At 37.5% G+C, this 23279-nt stretch overlaps 1 protein-coding gene across 9 annotated transcripts in view; it reads right to left on the reverse strand.

Annotated features, from left to right (window-relative positions):
• The window catches only part of LOC136851874 (aspartyl/asparaginyl beta-hydroxylase-like), a 164904-nt gene that overhangs the window by 74244 nt on the left and 67381 nt on the right, over positions 1-23279 (reverse strand). For 6 of the 9 annotated variants that reach the window (XM_067126191.1, XM_067126197.1, XM_067126194.1 and 3 more), the window contains 3 exons: positions 16552-16740; positions 14793-14860; positions 1673-3007 (listed from right to left, as the gene is read on the reverse strand). In XM_067126191.1, the coding sequence (XP_066982292.1) occupies positions 1673-3007; positions 14793-14860; positions 16552-16740 (1592 nt within the window). The remainder of the gene's footprint in view (positions 1-1672; positions 3008-14792; positions 14861-16551; positions 16741-23279) is intronic. The other 3 variants (XM_067126195.1, XM_067126192.1, XM_067126190.1) reach the window with 1 other exon arrangement.

Raw genomic sequence — 23279 nt, forward strand, 5'->3', positions numbered from 1 at the left:
AAAAAAGTGTTACTATACTGATATGCTTCAGCTAATTAGCTTATTAGACACAATACAACAGTGTTAAATTTGCCTTCAACACTTACAAGTTTTGGCAAGTTTATTCTGTTTACTTTGGAACTAATTACCAAGTGAAAATCAATCTCTCTCTCTCTCTCTGTCTCTCATAATGGAATCATCATATTTCTGCTTACAAGAGTTTTCCATTTATGTTTAACTTGACTTCTCATGCATGGCTTCATTTTGCACATTCTGCTTTTTCTCCTTGGAGTAAGTTTTCCTATGTTACCTTACTCTCTGCTATTCTGTTTCACCTCACTTAGCAATGACAATGCCTTGTTGTCCTGGTTGCCTTGTTGTGCAATAATCATTTATTTTCTCCTGCTCATTAATTTTAGGTTCCTTGAATGTACAGTTTTCCTAAAATGCATTTGTGTACTTTAGCATGTCTGTATTGTGGTGTGGCACTATGTATCCAACCCACACTTACAAACTGCTCGATTGCTATCATTTTCTTTCAAGGGAAATTGACATGCATGGATATTTAAAGATCATAAATGATGGCTATATATTTAAAGACCATAAATGATGGCTATTTATAATTACAGTAACAGGTTTGAATGAAAAAAATTATTTTTAGAAAATATTTTCGCTGATAATACTTGACACTAATCATCCTAATTGTCACCTGAATAAACTTGCCATAAATTTAAAATTATCCTATTTGAGAAAACATTTTGAAATTACACAACTCAATAGGAATTACAAACATTTTGCAATTTTCCCCATAAAAGTTTTCTTTTACAACACCATTCCCTAACCCCTAAATGAAATGTTGACTACCATGAGCAATGTTTCCAACACATTCATAAAAGCATTTTATATCAGAGAACTTCGTGCTGTATAATAAAGAAAATATTAAAATCCACATAAAGGCAGGAACTGTTGATCTGGAAAAAACAGTGGCTGAAATGATCCTCCAAAACAGCATCTCCTTATCAAAAGACTAACTATTGCACGAAAGGCTTTTGTACTGCTAATTTTATATGTTGTTGCGTGTATAAAGCAGATGATGTCGCAGCCTATTCTTGCTATCAACAAAGTCAACCCATGTTATGATCTAAAACAGTTACACCTCTATGTTAATGTCTAAACCACTACTGTGCTGAAAGAATCCAGATCATTTACAGATTTAAAGAGTACAGATGTATTAACCTACTTGCTATTGTTATATCTTCAATATGTAAATTAGTGTAATTAGTTATTCATAGGGCACAGCATTATCTGTTCACAGCCAAGCAAACGAGCAGAGATTAGATATTTAATCAAGCCAAATAAGGGGTTATACAATCGGTCAAGGGGAATACTGGTTAGAGGTAAATTCAACTTCATTATCTACTGACTGCTGGTCATTATCAAAATATAAACCAATTTAAATTCAAACTGACTGTACAAGTAACAACACAGCACCCATCCTCTTAAAAACAACCTAAGTCTAATGCCTACTTCCATTATTTTAAATTAGACTACTTTATTTCACAAAAGGATAGATTCAATGTGGATATTCATTAATTTGGCATACCTGAAATCTATAAAATGTTTCATGCAATACATATAAAATTCTATGGTATCCATTCTTCAAACTGTAAAAAGAATTTCAATGTATACTCACGTCTCCAATACGATTTTTCACATCTTCCAGTATAATCTGTATGTGATTCAGGGTGTCAAGGATGCCTTCTGTATGTCCCTCTTCCATTGCTTTCAGCACCCCAGATAAATGAGGAGCCACATGGTTAACCATAGAGTTTCCAGGGTCAAGGCGTAGCACTTCCTCTGCTAAAGATTCAACACGTAGGTAAGCTTGCGCCAAATCCTCTGCTCCACCTTCCCTTCCATATTGAGACCAGTCTTCATCATCATCTTCTTCGGGGGGTGGTAAAACTATTTTTGGTTCATCTATCTCATCATCGTCCTTATCTTCATCATCTTCTGGGTCCTCCTCCTCTTCAGCTTCTTCTTTGACTTCTAAGGGAGCTTGAACCTCCTCTACTGTTTCAGATATTACTGGCTCTTCTGCCACCTCTTCAACTTGAACAGGTTCTTCCTCAACTGGGACAGCTGGTGCTTCCTCTACAGGGGCTGCTACTTCTTCTGCTACAGCAGCTGGTTCTTCTACTTCTTCAGCAGCTGGTTCTCCTACTTCCTCTACAGCAGCTGGCTCTTCCACTTCCTCCACAACATCCGCTGGAGCTTCTACTACCTCTTCTGTAGCAGCTGGTTCTCCTACTAATGCTTCTGCAACAGGTGGCTCTTCTACTACCTCTTCTGCGACAGCTGCCTCTTCTACTTCCTCTGCAACAGCTGGTTCCTTTTCTTCTGTGACAACTGATTCTTCAATTTCTTCCAAAACAGCAGCTGGTGCTTCCAATTCTTCAACAGCCTGTACTTCTGCTTCAACAGCAACTGGTTCTTCCACTTCTACTGGAGGTAGCTCTTCTACCTCCTCAATAGCTGCTGGTTCTTCCACTTCTATTGGAGGTAGCTCTTCTACCTCTTCAATAGCTGCTAGTTCTTCCACTTCCTCTGGAACAGCCTGCTCTTCTACGACCTCTACAGCTGCTGGCTCTTGCACTTCCTCTACAGCAGCTGGGGATTCCACTTCCTCTGAAACAGCCTCTTCAACAGGCGCAAGTTCTTCAGCTTCTTCTACATGAGCTGGTTCTTCAATCTCTACAGGAGCAACTTCCTCTTCTGTTTCAACTTCCTCAACAGCTTCACTATCTTCCAGGGGAGCAACTGCTTCATCAACTACCTCCTCAACAATTTCCACTGGAATGTCTTCTACAACCTCAACCACTTCTTCTTCAACAGGTTCCTCTTCCTTTTCTACCACTCTGATGTATTCTTCTAGAGGTGGTGTTGCTTCCAGGGGTTCAAAGTCGTCTTCTATTTCGGGTTCTGCCACAGATGGGGGCTCTGGGCCTGGCTCTTCAACATGTAAGCTCTGAAAATTAATAGTCATACAGCAAAAAAAACTACAAATTGTAGCTGTCCTTGTCAAAAATTGTGATAAAACTTGACAACAATTCTTTAGTGCTAAAAATTTGTTTAAATTTCAATTTCAAAATATGTAAAACAATAATACAAACCTGGGGTTAATAAAAATTTCTTTACTTTGGTTACTAAGTACTGACAGTAATGAAAGCTATTTGAAAATTTTAAATACTAAAAAATCATACACAGATATCTTTAAATTCCACAAAAATATCACACACTCCCCAAAAATTTATTTTATTACTTCAAACAGCAGTGAATGGGAACTGCAAAATAGCACACTACAGTCTTATAAAATAAAAGGGACAAAAATGACAAGTGACAATTCTGACAGTTAATGCAGCTTGAAAAATGTAATGTAGATCTGGAATGTAAGTTGACCCAGAAAATTCACAGGTGTAATTCAGGTTTAGGCCTATATTTGTAAGATAAGATGGCCACCACAAATGCACAACAAACAAGATACTTTCAGCTTAACTTTTTAATAATCAAGGATTAACCCACATAGTTAGTCTAAATAAACTCATTTGCTTTACCTAATGGTATCTCATAAGGTACACAAATAAACGTATTATGTAGCAGAAACATAAAGCCAAACCACTTCCATTACCATGTTCTGAGAGGCTTTGCAATTTCTACTGAAACATCACAGGTTTTATCTGTTGTTACTCATAAACATAGAACACTATAGTATTAAAAGCTTACTACAGAAATACTGGTAACACAGCATGGTAATATCAAATGCCAACACTGCTGAAACAAACTTCCATAAACCTGTACACTGTACCACACAGTAGTAAGAAAAAAAAAAAAAACAATGGTTTGAGAACTATGGTAACTGATCAACTGATACAAATGGCACATTTGCAGGGCCACTGTACTGAAGATTAATACTACTCCAATAGCATGCTGCGTAAACTACTGATATTACTATAATCTCTACATCAAACAGATTTATTCAAACATGAGTTTCAAGAGGAAATAACTGTAGTGGCTGTAAGAGTTATGGCAAGAAGTGTACAGCAAATGTTAGGCAGGGACTTTTATTTGTTTACTCCTGACAAAGGTTTACTTTTTAAATGCAGCATAGAAGTCAACCTCTGGTTTTGGCTTATATGTCCATTTTTGCTGGTATATACAATATTGATCTTTCCAAATAAATCTAAGCATACAAAGCACTGTCTCACATAGCCTTCGCACATCAGCTAGTGGATGACCTTAGGGATATTTATAAAAAGTTAAGAACATTTAAATATCTTGGTGAGAGATTTAGCAGCAAGATGAAGATCCTCACATCTCTCTAAATATCTTCTTCAGTAAAATACTTTACACTGGAGCTGCAATTCTGGCGAGTTTTTAAGGTCCAGTATGTTAATAAAAAATTTGGAAAGAGCTGGTCTTAACCCTGAATGAGAAAACACATTTCCATTGGAGACCAATGAAAAATCCATCAATAAGGGATAAGTGAGACACTTCCCATCCCAGGCCAGCTGTAAAATTCAGCCCAGTTAACTTAGAACAACTTTAGGGTGGACGTTTTGTAGCAAGTAGAAAGGCATTTCACATTCTCACAAAAAATCTTTCCAGAAAGCACATCGAAGTCATGATGGGGAGAATCTAGTTTTATTTGAATATACGGACACAGTTAGTGAAAGCAACCAATTTGCAAAAGTTCTATAAAGTCTATCAGAAGGCCAAGACCAACTGCATTACACTTTTACCTGAGTTAGCCTGTTGCAATGAACCACAACAGAATTTTTGTATGTCGTTCTCTTCTGGCACTGTGGACCTCATGAGACTTAATGGGGGAAAGTCATAAACTTTCAGACCATCAAAAGGGTCAATCATGGCATCCACTTTTAGAAAAGTTGGGAGTGTAACAACTATGTCATTATTATTTTAAACTGTAAGAATAACATGTTGTGGGGTCATGATTGTTTGGAGACCACCTCTTACCAAGCAAAACAGAGGCAGCAACCCTTGTTTACTGGTCAGAGTACTAAAAAATCACATTAATCTGAAGAAATGATTATCTGAGCCTTCAGCTGACCTTCCCCTCAAAATTTCATCCTCTCTGTTCCCACATAATCCATTCAAAATAAAAGCACTGTTTGACAATGTCCTAATCTGAAGATAACCCAGCAAGAACACAGCAACATATTTTCAGCCCATTTGGTGATAATGACCCTACCATAGATATAGAGAGAGAGACTGGACAGTGTATAATAGCCAGGCAGTCAGTGACGTGCACTGCCTGGCGCCATCACTGTGTTGATTCTTATGTAAACAATGATGCAACTTGTGCAATCTTATGGGGAAACCCTGTACTCTAATGTGTTTTCTCGGCTGTCCTTCAAGACTGTCAAATTATTTATGCACCATTTACTAAATACAATATGTACTGCATGCAAAAATAAAAATACTTATTTTTTTGCTGGTATATTTTTCTACAGTTAAGCCATACAGTTTTGCATATATGGTGGCCAATTTTCTCAGCAGTCTTTAAAGATTGGTAAATATCTTTGCAGCATTTACCAAGGACAATGTGTACTACATGTAGACATAAAAATATTAATTCTGTCTGCTGTAGTTTTTATACACTCGAGCAATAAAGTTGACCAATTTTCTGACGTTATGTGCCTTTCTTTCCACCATATATTTACAGTTTTATTCTCTAGATGCAGAACATAATTATTATCAATCTTTATTCATGGGTCAAACTGACAGGCAGTAAAATTTGACAACAGTATGCTAAAATAATTGTCATCTCCAATGGTGTCATCCCATATAAGCTTCATCCATAGGCATAATAATATTATCAATAGGCTAGGTTTAATAGCCTGATACCTACCAGCCAATATTCAACAGTCTGTACTGCACAATCATTTCATTGGATTTTAAAATTTACTGTTCCTGATATTATTAACAGGGATACAATTAATATTGTAGTTTGCAGGGATGTATAAACCTTGCCATTGCCAGTAACGATGTATATGCTGCCTTGCCCGTTCTGGTTACTCCCTTTAGACTAAATCTGCTTTGGTAGCTACATTGTTCCCTCTTAACATATTCTGGACTTCAAAGTCTGTTGCAGAAATTAAGTTCATGCATACCAGGAGGTTTGAAAATGTACTTTAGCAGAAAATGCTTGCTGCATATGCGTGATCCATAGTTTGGCTCCTTATCCCTTCTGCACTTTCTAAGCCAAGTGACGTAGTGGTCTCGCTCTTTGTTCTTGTCAGGAAATCTTAACACAAAATTGACAAAAATCAGTCCTGAATCTCACATGTCACATATTATTAACAACAGGCTTCCTACACTGATCTGCAGACATTTTTAAGACATATTTGAACCTATGAGGCTACTCACAGATCTTACAAGAGAAACTATTTATTTAACTACAGTATACATGTAATTACAATCTGCATTAATTCATATTCATACAGCTGTGATTTAGGGGAGAATACACTATACGTACCGTGCAGAACCAGATCAAAGCATTTGAACATGACACAGAAGGTATTTGTAAAGCTTCTAGTGCAATTATTACCAGGAGGTACATACATAAAGCTATGTAACACATCACAGTCATACTGACCTGTAATTCAACATACATATTTACATTGCACAGTCTAAGTTAGGCTAGCCTGTAAGAATAACTGAGACCTTCAAACCTAGCCAAGACTTGAGCTGTATTTCATAGTCTGTGGAGAAGGACAGATAGAAAAATCTTCATTCCTGAAGGTTATGCCAAGTTTTGCTACCTTTGCTAAGCTAAGGTTAGGCTATGGTAGGCTACCCTTGGTTATTTGACAATCAACCCTGGTAGACTAGCTAGTTGGTAAAGTTTACATGTAGACTAGCATTTTGGTAGAGTTTACTTTTAAAGTTATAATGTAATTTGAAATTGAAGTATCCTTTAGGGTAAAAATGATAATGGTAAACTGAAGAATAGCTACTACCCTTAAGTGTTCTGGCAGATCAAATTCAGCTGTCCTCTACATACCAGGAGGTTTGAGACTTATTGATAATATGGTAAATAGCATTATAACACTTCATTAACACCTAAAACTGCAGCAGCCCTAAGGCTAGGCCTCATGATACTATGTACACTGTAGTACTTGTAGTAGGGAAAATTGTCAGACTTAACCATGGTTATATGGACTGACTGTAACCATACATGCTAAATTATTAGGCTATAAGAATTTAATGTCAAATAGGCTTTAATAAAAAGCTTATTACAACATTCATTATTTTACTAGCTCAAAAAGCAGGCCTGTAGTTGACTGCAAGTTGACTGTGATCTTGTTTACTTGAGCTTGTTCAACACAGTTATAAAGATTTTCACGAATGAAAATATGTCAGTTACTCGTGAAATGTGATCCTCTGTTCTTTTGAGATCCTGTTTCTGTGTGCAATACAGTTGATGGCTCTGTTGCTGTTGGTCTGTGCAGTTGCTGCCAACGCTACCGCTGCCATATCTCTGAGAATCAACACAGCAATGGTGCCTTACTTGCGAGCTACAGCCACGTGAACGTCCAATCTCCCTCTCTATATCTATGGACCTTACAATTAAATGTAGCAATAAGACAAACAGCTGCCACCTGTAGAAGCTTTCTCCAAGAGTGACAAGTTGACATATTCCGATACCCCCACACAAGTAACTATAAGACACAATTGCATCAAGATGCTTAGACCCAACTACAAGGGATGTGCCAGATGATCTAACCAATCAAGCACTTAGATCTCTCGTTGGCCTGCATTGCTTAAAACTGAAATTCAAAGCCAATTCTGTTTTTCTTGGGCCCTAATTAGCACCTCCTTGCACAAGCCTTGACTAAGCAAGTAAGAGAGGTCAATACCAGATGTTGGCCACAGTTCTACAATGAGACTCTAGAGATCATGTGCTGAATCACAAGAGAATGTTGATGTTCCTAAAGTCCAGATCTTAGACTGTTACTTCGAGAATGACCTGTAAAGAAGATATCCAGACCTCAATCCATGGAACCTGGCTGACATACCCCAGATGTTGGAATATTGACAGATCATCGAAGGACAATGAAAGAATCAACACAAACTAACAAAGTTGAGTACTAAATGGATATAGTTTAGAACAGGAGATTGTAAAGGAAATCAGAGAAATCTCCAAGTTCAGCAAGGCAGAGGTAAAATCATATGAAAGTAACATAAAGAAATGGTAATTGTTCTTCCATAGTTCAATTTTCTGAGGAGAAGTTGCTGGAATTCTGTATTGGTATAGAAGAAATCCACTACTGTTTCATTTAAAATGTAGAGGCAATTCAGTGTTAAATACAGTAATTGGTTCTGTGTAGAAGCAAACCCCCTGTTGTTTAAAAGACGTAAAAGTAATCAACTGCTGATGAAAGTATCTGAATAAGAGTAGAAGTGATCCACTTTTACTGACAACATTATTATTATGACTTTGAAAGTGAGGTCATTTGTCAACAGAATCCAGATACCATACTGAAACCGTGCCTTTTATACAGAAGTGAACCAAAATTCATAGGCAACATATGCTCTTGGAAAAAGAAATTCAGCTAACCAGCAGGAGGATTAAGGAATAGTTTTTGGATGCTCAGATGGGTTTGACAGTTTCTGGCAGGGAAAAAAAGTTGATTAGTGAGTCAACAAGAAAACATATACCTTAACAGCTTCAGACCATAAAAGATCAAAAGAAGCAGGGCATGATGAGGGTAAAGCTAAAATGTTATTAACCAGGGTGAGCAAGATTAGGATGGGAGGAGAGAATGGGGAGAGAGAGCAAAAGGCCCATTTTACCAGAGAAAATCCAAGCGGCAACTGATCATACAATTCACTGGAAGAATGACCAGGATTCTCCACAAAATCCAGAAGTTCTACTATCTGTACTGTGCAAGAACAAAATTAAATCCGCCTTCTGTAATTGAGGGTATCAGGATCTACTTGGATTGGAAGAGGAACTTAGATGGAAGAAGATCCAATAAAACCATCTCTTCTTGATAATTTTAAGAAGTCTGTAATCACTCCAGAACAATGCTTTCCAACAGCATAATCAAAAGAAAAATCAGCAACCAAGTCAGTGGTTTAGCAGCAAAGCTGGAGAAATTATGAGCACTGTGATCTGTAGAGTGGTGAGCATTAAGGTTGACAGGAAGGTGATAACAATGGCTCGAGTGGTTGTTTGGAGGGGAGTGGAAGTTCCTGAACAAAAGGACATATAAGTATACTGGAGGTACCTGGAAAGGAAAGAAATGGGCAGAGTCTAAAAGAAAAGGGAAAGAGAAGTTGATAACTTGAGTAGTTTCTATTTCTGCCGAAGGCATATTCATCCTCAACCTACTTGTACGAATGCACATCCACTCTAAAAAAAAATCTGGAGATTAACCACAATTAGGAGGTGAATAGCAGCTTAACCTAAAAGGAGATCAATGACATACAGTTTATCTGGTGAAGAAAAGGAGAAGAAAGATAAGTGGAAAGAGGAATGCAAGAAGTGCACAAGGATGAAGAAAAAAAAAGTGCATTCCAACAGCCTGGAGGACAGAAACACACATAAAGAGGGCTAGTAACATGGCTAGACTCAGAAGACTGTAATAAACACCTTCTAAATTCCAGATAAAGGAAAGGGGGAGGCAGCAGAAACAGCCCTAGAATACTATGCAAGGTGTAGCATAAGGCTAAGTCTGAAGTGCAGGGCAAAACACAAGGAAAGATTGTAGGGCCCACACGTGGACCCTACTCACACTGCATCGCACCGGCCATTATCCGGTGACAACGACCTCACAAACTAAACACGAGGACGAAAGAAACACAGCATCTCTCATACGACTATTGTACATAAATCTTTATTATTAATATTGTCCTACTTCATGTACTATTACCACTGTAAGTATTGCACTCTCAGTTTTCCAACCATATATGCATGAAGTTCAGCCCAAGATCCTGTACCATTTAATATGCAAATTTCTCTCTGTTAACAAACATAATACTTATACTTAATCCCTGTTTCTACCTGTCTAAGATCAGAAGCTACATTTTGGCTTGCAAGAGCCCTTGACCTGTGTGTATGTTTTCTGTGAATAAATTGGTATGCTGTGAACTCTGAACTTTACTCGTACCTGGCCTCACACTGGTGACCCACGGAGATGTACAACCAAGCCAGCAGAGGCATGGTTCTTCAGGGCAGAAACAATCTTCTGCACAAAGAAAATCACCTCAGTAACACGCAGAGCACACGCCGTCCTCGAGTTCCTGCCAGATGACGTCTTTGAGCCAATAGCAGGATGGCTCGAGGAACTACATGCCCCCCGTCACCTACGAACTGCTGAAGGATCGGCTAAAGTCATCCTTCAGCATGCTACCTGCCCAGAGAGCGAGGAAGTTCCTCAACCATGCAGAGGCACCCATAGGAGACGAGTGACAGTCACACGTCTATTAGCAGCTGCAGTGACTCATCATGCTGCAAGCCATGGGTGGCCAACCCAAGTCAACCTTGGACCTCGTGAGGGAGGTACTCCTCACAAAACCACCCTGCCAAACAGTAGCAGCCATGCCCAAAGCTTCTACCATGCCCACAGAAGAATTCCTGAGTCTGGTTGATGAAGTGCACATGGCCCACAAAACAACGGATCCCTCACAGTCAACAGCAGCAGCAGCACCAAGTTGGACACAGCAGACAAAAGACACAGGATCGGACAGTGACACAGAGAGGCCAGCTGCCCCATTTACAAAAGAAATTTCCCCAAGCAAGTCATCAAGGGGAAGATCAGGCAGAAAAAAGACGAACCACCAGAGGGCATATGTTCTCCACTGGAAATTCGAAAAAAGGCCCGAAAGTGTGACAAATGCTGCCTGTTTTAAAAAAAACACGCAACAGGCCAACCATACTAATGTCACTGGTGTGCAGACCAGTTGCCTCGTAAGAGAAGCCGCACCTACCCACTGCTGTCTTTCTCCCAGGTACGAACAGAGGGGTCCCACATGCTTCTTTATAAGTGACAAAAGATCTGACAAGGAGTTCCTCGTGGACAACGAAGCATGCAGATCATTCATCCTAGCCAGCCCAAATGAACGACTCAACCCTGCTCCCCCCACCAATCTCCACGTATCTACCGCCAGCAGAGCACCACGTACAATGTACGAGAGATGGGAGATGAAAGTAGCTTTCAACGGGAAAAAATACAACTGGACTTTCATCACAGTAGACGTGACAATGGCTTTGTTAAGAGCAGATTTCCTAATAGCAAACAACCTGCTGGTGGATGTAGCAACAAAACAGCTGATCCCAAGAACATTGCTGACATCATCTCCTCAACAGCCAAACTGACATACCGCCACCATACCATTAACAAGTCAACAAAAACAATTAATATGCCAAATTGCACCAGCTGCCGCACCGCCAGAAATGCGGCAACTTCTACCAGAATACAAAGAAGTACTCAAAGACAACCTGAAGCACAACTTAACCAAACCAGTAAAACATAACATCCAGCATCATATAGAAACCGAAGGTCCTCCGATCCAATCCTGTTTCAGATGTTTGGCCAAAAGAAGCTCTCCTGCGACAAGCAGGAGTATTCCAAAAAGCCCCCAGCTCATGGGCATCGCCCCTCCACATAGTACCGAAGCTGGATGGAACCTGGCGGCCCTGTGGAGACTACCGACGGCTAAATGTCAAAACAAAACCTGACAGATACCCACTACCAAATATAGCAGGCATAACCAACCAGATGAACGGAGCAAAAGTCTTCATAAAAACAGATCTACTAAAGGGATATTTCCAAGTCCCAACAGCAAACGAAGATATTGAGAAGACCGCAATCATCAACCCCTTTGGCACCAACACATTCAATCACAGCTGTTTCAGACTCCGTAACTCAAGGGCAACATTCCAAAGACTGATGGACAAACTGCTTAGCGACATCCTAATATTCAGCCACAACCTCAAACAACATCTCAAAGATGTTAAGAAAGTGCTACAGATACTCAAAGAAAACAGACTCATAGCAAGGGGAGACAAGTGAGAATGGGCAAAGAAAACGGTAGAATTCCTGAGACACCAAGTGAGCCCAGAAGGCATTAAACCCCTACTAGAAAAAGCAAAAGCAATCACAGACTTCCCAAAACTAACAAGAGAGAAATCAGTGGAAGAATTTTCAGGCTTAATAAATTATCATCATTGCTTCATACCTAACATTGCTAAAATAATCAGCCCCATATAAGAGAGTCTAAAAGGAAGGAATAAAAAGTTAATATGGACAGAGATTCAAGATAAAAAATTTCTTTTAGCAAAAGAAGCAATAACCTCTGCAACCACATTAATTTTTCCTCTACCCCATAGGTACCTCACACTGACAACCAACGTAAGCAATACAGCGATGGGCGCCATGCTAGAGCAGGACACTGATGATGGTTGTTGCCCGCTGGCCTTCTTCAGCAAGAAGCTAATGGCAGTGGAACAGAAATACTCCACATTTGACAGGAGAACTCTTCGCAGCCTACAAAGCAGTCCACCACTTCCACCTCATGCTCGAGGGACAACAGTTCGTGGTGCAGACGGACCATCAACTACTGGTGCACGCCTTCATGAAGTCAGCAGACGCATGGTAAGCGAGGCAACAACGGCACCTGTCAGCTATAGTTGAACACTTATGCACCATCAAATACCTGAAAGGTTTGGCAAACACCATGGCGGATGCACTATCGAGAAACTGTGTCAACACCATCCAGCTCGGGATAGCCTATCCCGATATAGCGGAAGCTCAGAAAGACGACGCGGACCTACAAAGACTGCGGTGGGTCAACCCCGCCCTCACATGGAGCAATTTGTCAATCAACACTGGAGAGATGACCATCACCTGTGAAATGAGTACCAGACACCCTCGGCCCTACTTGCCAGAAGGCCTACGAAGAAGGGCCTTCACTCTCGCCCACAACCTATCCCACCCATCGGGCCAGTTAACTGCACAAATCATAGCAGAGCGGTACATCTGGTGGGGAATGAGAAAGGACATAAAAAATTGGACAAGAGAATGCACCCCGTGTCAGACATCAGAAATTACAAGGCACGTCGAAAGCGGGATAGGAGAGTTCACAACAACAAACTGCCGCTTCGCCCACATCCACTTCAGCATGGTGGGACCCCTACACCGCTACGAGGGGTACAGATACCTGTTTATCATCATAGACATGAACATCGGGTGGCCAGAAGCAATACCAATACAATAGCAGACGGTGGAGTGCTACATAAAAGCCCTCGTTGAACGGGTCAGTAGGCACAGAGTCCCCAAGATTATCACCAGCGACAGGGGAGCCAACTTCACATTCTGCCCTTTGGAATGCCCTTGCAGACAGTCTGGGACAAGAATAACGCATACAATGGCCTAACACCCAAAAGCAAACAGCATCGTTGAGAGGCTACACTGGTTGCTAAAAGCATCACTCATCGCCAGATGCCAAGGTGGGAGCTGGAGAAAGGAGTTACCATGGGTCCTACTGGGCCTGAGAATGATACTGCATGCAGCATTCAATGCATCTCCAGCAGAGGTCCTATATGGCCAAGAGTTGACGTTGCCAGCAGATGCCCTTCAAGAACATACAACCCCGACATCACCATCCGACACGCGAAAAGCGATAAAAAGGATAATGACAGAGGAGACGACCCAACATGCGGCCAGAAAGGTGTACATCCTCAACAAACTGCAGAATGTGAAAAATATGTGTTCATATGGGTAGATGCACACAGACCCCCTATCCCCAGGACCATACTGGATCATCCAGAGATGACCCAAGGCATACCAGATCACAGTAGAAGGCAGAACAATGTGGGTTTCCATCAATTGTATGAAACCTGCGTACGTACCAAACACCGACCTACAACCATAGGCCTCTCCAAGGAGGGGGTCCTGTATGACCCACAAGTGGACCCTACTCACACTACATCGTGCCGGCCGTTACCCGGTGACAACGACCCAGCAAACCAAACACGAGGACGAAAGAAACACATCTCTCATACGACTATTGTATGTGCAGTAAATCTTCATTTTGACCGTCCTATTTCATGTATTGTTACCATTGTATGCACTGCACTGCCAGCTTCCCAACCATGTATGTTCAGCACGATATCCTGTACCATTTTATATGTATGTTTCTCCCTGTTAACAAACACAAAAGCTTGTAACTTAATCCCTGTTTCTACCTGTCTAAGATCAGAAGCTACATTTTGGCTGGCATGAGCCCTTGACCTGTGTGTGTTCTGTGAATAAATTAGTACGCTGTGAACTCCGAACTTTACTCGTACCTGCCCTCACAAGATATTGAGCATCATGAATGAGAAGAATAAGAAGAGAAGAATGACTAAAAGGAAAAACCCTACCTTTCATAACTCAAAACTGATTCTTCATGGGCAGGATTTCAGTTGCATGACCAGAAATGCCTGGAGAATGGAAAAGAGGTGAGGAAGAGAAAGAAAGCCTAAGGAGTGGAGTTGATTTGGATCCCACCTTGCCCCCTTTACCTTTCTCCTCTCCTTAAGCATTTTCTGAGTGAAACCCCGGTGTCAAAGCCACACCAGGGGATTTCAGCTCAACCACCGATGATGATTCTCAGCTAACAGATACCAGCCCTTACAATGCTGCATACTTGAAATAGGTTTGTATAACGTTTTTACAATGTAAAATTAGGTTTGTATAATGTTTTGGAATAGTAAAATTAGACTTGTAACAAACTGAAATTACCGGAGTAGGAATTTCTGGTTCTGGTTGTACTTCAGCCTTGGGAACCACTGATGCCGTTTCCATTCCAGCTATAAATAAAAAAAATTACCAATACACCATAATAATCATAATCTGGTCTTAAAACTGTATCACTTAAACCTATTTAGCAAGAATAACTCATCAATCAGAACACCCTGTTTTTCAATTAAAAATTAGAGCCATTAAATGAATACAGTAGCCAACATTACTTGTTATGTCCTCAAGGTCTGACCACCTCAAAAATATCAAAATCTGATTAAGTAAAAATAACTCTACAGTAAAGCCTACACTTGAACATTCAAGATATTTCAGCTAACAGTAATTTCACGTTTTCAAGCCTAAAGTGAATTGTAATCAACACTCATCATTCCAGAAATTCAACTGCTAAGAGCATCACTTCTACAGAGCTACCCTAGTAGCAATGAATCATAATAAAGCAGTTAATAAATAAAGCAGTTTGATAAATTGTGACATGATTGAGAGCTTTTTGTGTTACAAATAGGGTACAAAACATACTTCAATAAGAATATAAGTATGTATTATATATTCCATTTTTTTAGTGGGTTCTAAATACAACTGGTTAATTATAAAATGCACAGAATTGAAGCAAAATGCAATTACAGTATATTAATAATTCCTGTTATTGGGTTAATATTACTAAAGTGTGTGTTTTAGACAAGTAATGGTTAGTTAATCAGAGAAACAATTATAGTTATTTGTGTTAATAAATTCATAATTTCTGACTATCGCCTATGAAAGACAGGCAACCAGACCTTACCATTACCATCTGAACATTCCCTAACTTAGTCAAAAGCTAGAGGTAATAACTCCAAAGTCTAGCTACAATGTAAAAAATCATCTGACCTTTTATGAAAAAAAAAAAAACACAATTAAGAACTTGTCCTTTGAATTTTCATTTACCATAAGTTACATGATATATATATATATATATATATATATATATATATATATATATATATATATATATATATATATATATATATATATATATATATATATATATATATATATATATATATATATATATATATATGTGACCCTCCATCACTTCAAACTCATGATAAATTCTGTGCACCAACTCAAAAGAAGTGCAACAGAAGGAATACACATCCCCAGTGCAGTCAGAATGACAACAAAGTCCAAAATTGTTTTCGAGAAGATAACTTTTCACAGTCAGCTGATTGCATCTTGTAAGAAAACCAGACAAAGTGGCAGCACAGACTGTAATGTTTTTTATACTAACTGGCTAACATTATGAACTTTTCGATATTCGACAACTGTGTACAAGTGGTCAAGAGGAAAGTTAGAATTCAGTTGCAGCTTTTCTCATTTATCTTGGGAAAGTATAGTAATTTCAGAGTTGGCAGTGATGAAAAATCCCTGAACTAAAAAAGTAGTTTTTGTTCTTATGCACTATGGAAATTTGCTTTCTTTTTTAACAATTGAGAATTACAGAAAAAATTATCCAGTACAGATTGGCTGCCTCATAGCTTAGGGCCCTGTTATCTAAAGAGATGATTGTCTTTAATTAAGTTGAAATTGTACATACTGTACAGTACTGACACAAATTTTAAAATTACCACATGACCAACTGAAAATTAAAGTTGTTTTAACGTCTGGCCCTTACAGAAACTACAGTATTTCACATTCATGCCATTCTAGGGCATTAAGTGTAAGTTTGAAATGTTAAGCACTGCAACCAAAGCACACCATGCCCTACCCTGCTTGCCTCGTAGTTCTATTAAGATGAGTCCAATGACGATCGACAATGAAACGAGGAGAATCAGAAATATGATTTTTGCCACCAAGCCACTTCCATTGCTGCTTCCTCCTCCGCCACCAGAGCTTTTGTGTGAGTTATTGACCACAGGTTTGGTCTTTCCATTGATGATTTCATCTTCTGCCTCATCTGAAACAGAATAAAATTATTAATCTTGATTTTGACTACATTTGGACATTGGAAATATTAAACCAAAGCCTTCTCAACGACACAAAACTTGCTCTAGCAATTAAAATCATAATTCTACTCCTAACATTTGTTTCTCAAAAGTAAATTATTCTATCTAGAAACCTCCACAGCATATTCAAAGGAGAAATTCCCTGGCAGAAGCATAACTTTTTCAAGACCTTACCACACAATTTTATCTTCATAAAAATTAAAACCTTTCTAATCTCATCTCATTCTTAAGTATAGCCTACATGATTTTCCAAATCTAAAAACTTACCAGTTCGGACTGTGGTAGATTTCTGTAAAGACAGTGGCCTGTGTATTAGAAACAGTATGTTTTTTTATGTTTAGTTTTTTTCTTTATTTGTTTAGATGATTTTTTTGTGATAGCTGTGGTGAGTTTTGCAGTGTACAAGTTTTTTTTTTTCTGTTCTTGTCTTTTCAGGAGTGAATGAGTGGTAGGTCAGCCAACCAACTTTTCCCACTTCCAAAGGCAAACTTGCCTTTTGAGGTTTGCCCTTTGGTCTGTGGACTCGTGAGGATCATTTTGTGTTGTGGGGTTTGAAGGCTTTCTGTGTTGGTTTGCAATTGCAAGAAGCAACTGAACTATATTAGGGTCACTCTGAAGGAAAAGTGAAGCTAATACAGTTGGAAAGGGGGCAGTCTGACATGCATGTCATGCAACTGTTTTGTTCATAAAGCTCATGGAAGACTTGTGGGTGTATGAATTTGAGAGATGCTGAAAGGTGTCATCTCTAGAGACTACAATTGTTAAGAAGCTGGAGATCCTGTGGTAAGCTGTACCGTGTCCTATCTTTGACCCTGAATGAACTTTCTGTGTGGACAAACTTATGTGAAAACAGTGAATCGGGGACAAGTTAATGATTTAGTGAACTGACAGTTGGACTTTTATAGGTACTTTTCCTGACTAGTGTGATCATTTTTGCTCACAGGATTTTGGATTAAATGTACGTTTATTCTGCTAAGTTGAAGTCCTTGATGCTGTAAAGGGCAAGGTGTGGTATTATATATATATATATATATAGATTAAATGTACGTTTATTCTGCTAATTTGAAGTCCCTTGATGCTGTAAAGGGCAAGGTGTGGTATTATATATAGATAGATAAATATATTGATATAAATATATATATATATATATATATATATATATATATATATATATATATATATATATATATATATATATATACAGTAGAACCCGGTTCTCGACTGTACTAGAACTTGACATAATTGGATTTCAACAAGAAATGTTGAGTAAATTTTGCATCGGAGCTCAAACAACAAACCAGAATCCGACCCGATGAATCATATGATGTTTGTAGAAAAAAGAGTTTCGGGCGGCTGCTGCTAGTTGGCATTGTGGGTGGCGTTCTTCCCATGCTTATTTAAAAGCATTTAAAGCCCACACATGCTGCTACTGCTGCTGCTGTTGAAAAACAAGCCAGATTATATCACATTAAATTAATAATACAGTATTTATAAGCCGAACTACTGTATGTCTGTTATCATAAAATTAAGAAAAATTTCCTAAATTACGTTGGAACTCGGCAGCTTGTGGCAGATATAAACAAACCACAGCGCCGACCTGGTGGTGTATCGCGGTACTAATTACATAAACATTCAATACTTATGGTAAATTTCATACAGAGTCTACTGGAATAGTGTACAAAATCATTGTAAAACATCTTTCAGTAAATTACATAAACATTCAATACTTATGGTACTGAAAGATGTTTTACAGTGATTTTGTACACTATTCCAGTAGACTCTGTATGAAATTTACCATAAGTATTGAATGTTTATGTAATTAGTACCGCGATACACCACCAGGGTGGCGCTGTGGTTTGTTTATATCTGCCACAAGCTGCCAAGTTCCGACGTAATTTAGGAAATTTTTCTTAATTTTATGATAACAGACATACAGTAATTTGGTTTATAAATACTGTATTATTAATTTAATGTGATAATCTGGCTTGTTTTTCAATGTTATCATTATTAACAACAGTTTTCATGTTTACCCCTTGCAGTACATTCTGGTAGTGCCTATAGGCTACCTAGCCTAGCCAATGGCGCTCGGTCTATCATCGGTAATACGGTCGCATTGGTCATAGGCCAATTTTTTTGATACAGTATGCATTTAAAAATGTAAAAAGTGCTTCTGATATGGTAAATTATTCAACTCTGAACTTATTTAATTGTAATTTGTGTAAAGTTTTGTATAAAAGGCAAGGTTGGGGTAATGACTGGTGGTCAGGAATGGATTAATCCATTTTCAGTTATTTCTTATGGGAGAAATTAACTCAGAATTCGACAAAATCGAATCTCGACACTTCTTCTGGAACGAATTAGCATCGAGGACCGAGGTTCTACTATATATATATATGTATATATATATATATTGTCACGATGCGTATCAAGTACCTGGTTATTACACAACTAATCTCAAGATTCAAAAATATACCTCACTTCAGCCAGATACCTGAACTCTCATAACATTAATTGTTACGACTGAGTACTCTAAAGGTAACAGTGATCCCTTAAGAAAAAAACTTATTTATCAATCACTTGAAAAATCAAACTAAGTTCATCAGAATATGTGTGAGGTATCAAAATTTAAACTAGAAATCTTCTAGAGTAAAAGGGCATCACTCCATCTAAAAACCCTAACTGTTTTCCTGGTCTTAATTCACTTTAGCAAAACTAAAGGAACAAAACATGTTTATCACTTTGCCTTATGCACACACAATCAATCCTATTCACTGGTGATCAATAAATGAAACTGTTTTCTAAAAATGTTAAATACAAAAATTTATTTTCAAATTCAAAGTGTATAACTAGAATTCAAAATTAATTAGAATTCACAATCTGAAAAATGTATTATCACTCGAAAATAACACAACACTTAATCAATTCTTGAATTAAATTATGAAACAAAACTAATTCACAAAAACTTTATCAAGAATTTAAATTAATCAAGCAAAATTTAAACTATCAAGAATTAGTCAAGATTTAAAAAAGAAAATCTTAACACATGAGATATCAAAATCAAATATGCAATGTTAAATTACGTATGCAATGTTAAATTACCAAGAAATATTTAAAATGCTATATAAATAAATGTTACATCACAAACATAAAAAATGTGAAAATATAAAGAGATTGTAAATAGAAAAACACACAAAAATACACATAAGGTTTATCAATAATGATTTCACTTGTTCAAAATTTCCTAACTTATCATACCATGGTATTAATAAGTAAAATTGCACGTTACCTTACACAACTTGTGAAAACCTCTGTAAATCACTTGCTGCAGCTGCGTTACACAATACACACTTTTTTACCAGGCGCCATTACGAACTAAATAACTTTGCTAAATTCAGATCTCAAAAGTTAATGTTAATATGTGACCACAAAACACTACGTTAAGAGTAATCTCTTTCTAAGAACGAGAGAGAGAGAGGGTACCAATTCAACTGGTCTCAGAAATCAGAATGAAATAGATTTTAGGATTCCAGTAACAGTGAAACAATTACGTGATGTCATTAAAGCATTTTGGGTGCGAGATACTAAAGAAGCTTCTAGAAGCAAGGAAGTGCCGTCACTAAAGCATTTTGGGTGCGAGATACAATGGAGAAGCTTCTAGAAGAAAGTTACGTCATCCCAGCAAAACGTTTTGAACGCAATCTTAGGCCGGCCACACACGTGCAGTTTTAACTAACAGTTATAACTGTTCAGTTATAACTGTCAGTTAAAACTGCACGTGTGTGGGTATCTCAGTTGCTCATTTCATCAGTTCAACAAAACTGTACAGTTAAACTGAGACATATGCAATGTTCCATATTTTTAACTGAAAGGAGTAACTAAACTGAGCGTGTGTGGGGATTCGTAACTGTAGTTCTCAACTTCCCATTTCTACAGGTGGTAGCGGTGAGTGCAGTTTGTTGAGATGGCACGTAAACAAAACGAAGTGATTGTTGAATTAACTGAACTCTATCGATCTGAACGTTGCCTGTGGCACTAATAAACGTTCCTTGTTTCTTGGGTAACTCTTTACATACAAACTGTAAAATACTAATAATGACAGAAAACAGCAATATAGAAACTTTACAAATGAATGCATTGCTGCCAGTAAATATAACTAACTAAATATGCGTATTTACATATACATACGTACACACACACACACACACACACATATATATATATATATATATATATATATATATATATATATATATATATACATATATACATACACACGCACACACACATATAAATTTGCGTGCTTATGTGTGTGTACATCTATTAATACATACATGTGATTTAAAGTATATTTGAGTAAAGAAATCTGTTCTCTAGTGTACCCCCACTATGGAACCTCAAACACAAACTATGAAAGGTCATTGTACAAAAGCAAAAGTATTACCATAGTTACGCAACATTACCTTTACAAACAAAATTTATATAATAGTTAAAGAGGCTGCTAAAAATAAATATTACCGAAAATGGCATTCCCTTTAAATTTCAATTAAAAAACTGACCACTTAAAATCTGATGCAGTGACTTTACTGAAGAAGATTCCGTGGTGTTATCAGTGACTGAACACCTAAAGACCCCAATGGTTGCAATATAAATGTAGGCCTACAAGATGAGAAATGGCTTTCAGGAAACTGAAATTATATGAAAATTAATCGAAAATGTCATAGCCCATAACAGGCCAGTTTTTTTTTTATCGCGGTTATTGTAATCAATAACAATGTTTAACAAGAATGAAAATATATGTGAAAAATCAATTGGTTCTTCACTTAACTCCTTTAATAATTTAATATCAGAACATTGACTTCGCCTTCGTAACCACTTTTTGCACCACTGTTTACGCTTTTTATTTTCTTTTTTCTATTTGTTTGTAGCATTACAAAGAATACAACGAGGGCGGCAAGATCGTACTCCTCGGAATCCATGGTAAAAACCGAGGGATTGAACTGTGTGTGTGTGTGCATTTCATTTTTAACTGGCGTCAGTTTAAACTGTGTCAGTTATAACTGAACAGTCATAACTGTCAGTTAAAACTGCACGTGTGTGGCCGGCTTACAAAACATGACGTAATTGATCAGGACATGTATTCTTTCTCTCCAAGTGGCATACGTGACTCGAACAACGCGTGTAACAACATGAAATCACTCGTCTTGAGCCCGTATGGGACGAATTGGCGTTTGTTTTGCAAACCTGTCATCGCTAACCCAAAACAAAGCGTTCCCTCTTATCTCAACGGATGACAACTGCAATGAAACAAGCCCTGGTGGACACACACACGTGTTCACATACTACGCTTTTACCAAGAAAGATATTCGTTCTAAATTACGTTACTATTAAAATTATAATAACAATTCTAAATTACGCTATCAAGTAACTTAATCAAGTTCTTTTGAGATCTTCATTGAACATAACACATGAAAAAAGTAAATATGTCAAAATTATAGGAGGATATACGTATTACAAGGCAATATCATGAATATATATATATATATATATATATATATATATATATATATATATATATATATATATATATATATATATATATATATATATATATATATATAATTTGTTTTGTCTGTATTGATTTATTCTGCTAAGCTGAAGTCCCTGATGTTGTAAAGGGCAAGGTATGGTGCATTATATATTATCTATTTTGTCTGTATTGATTTATTCTGCTAAGTTGAAGTCCCTGGTGTTGTAAAGGGCAAGGTATTACTGTATGTGTATGTATATATAAATATCTATATTATATATATATATATATATACATATATATATATATATATATATATATATATATATATATATATATATATCATAACTGTTTTTGTAGTTTAGTTACTGAGTTTAAGGTAACTGATGTGTGCATGAGTGTGTGTGTGGGCTGGAAGTGGTTGTTTTCATTGGTAAAATTTCATTGTTTGTATTTCGTATTTGTTTGTATATATGTGTACTGTTGTTTTTTGTCATCTAGTGCTGTGAAGGAGCCAAAATTTCATCTGTTTTGGAGATTGGGGTTTAGTTAGGTAATAAATTAGTTTGAAGAAAATAAGTTTTTTTTTATGTGAACCTTCTCAATTCCTACTTTGGGTCATCGACCACAGTTTCTCTTCGGGAAGCCTGAACAGGACTCTGGAAAATACTGGGCCTTACAATGATGTGATGTGCTTCATAGCAACAAAGAGCAAAACATTATGAATAATTATTAGCAAAAATGAAATTACATACCTACATATAAAAAAATTTCAGCATTTTATTCTTGCAACAATGAATGTCAAGTGACTACTTAGGGCATGATTCCAATAACAGACGATCTATAACAAGAATTCAGGCTTAGTGTAAAAATAATCATATCACCAACCCAAAAACACCACTAACATCAACAGAACTCCACACTGGGAACCCTTATGAGGAAATAATTACCTTGGCTCCAAGA

Source organism: Macrobrachium rosenbergii, chromosome 24, assembly GCF_040412425.1.
Source record: "Macrobrachium rosenbergii isolate ZJJX-2024 chromosome 24, ASM4041242v1, whole genome shotgun sequence".
Lineage (NCBI taxonomy): Eukaryota > Metazoa > Arthropoda > Malacostraca > Decapoda > Palaemonidae > Macrobrachium > Macrobrachium rosenbergii.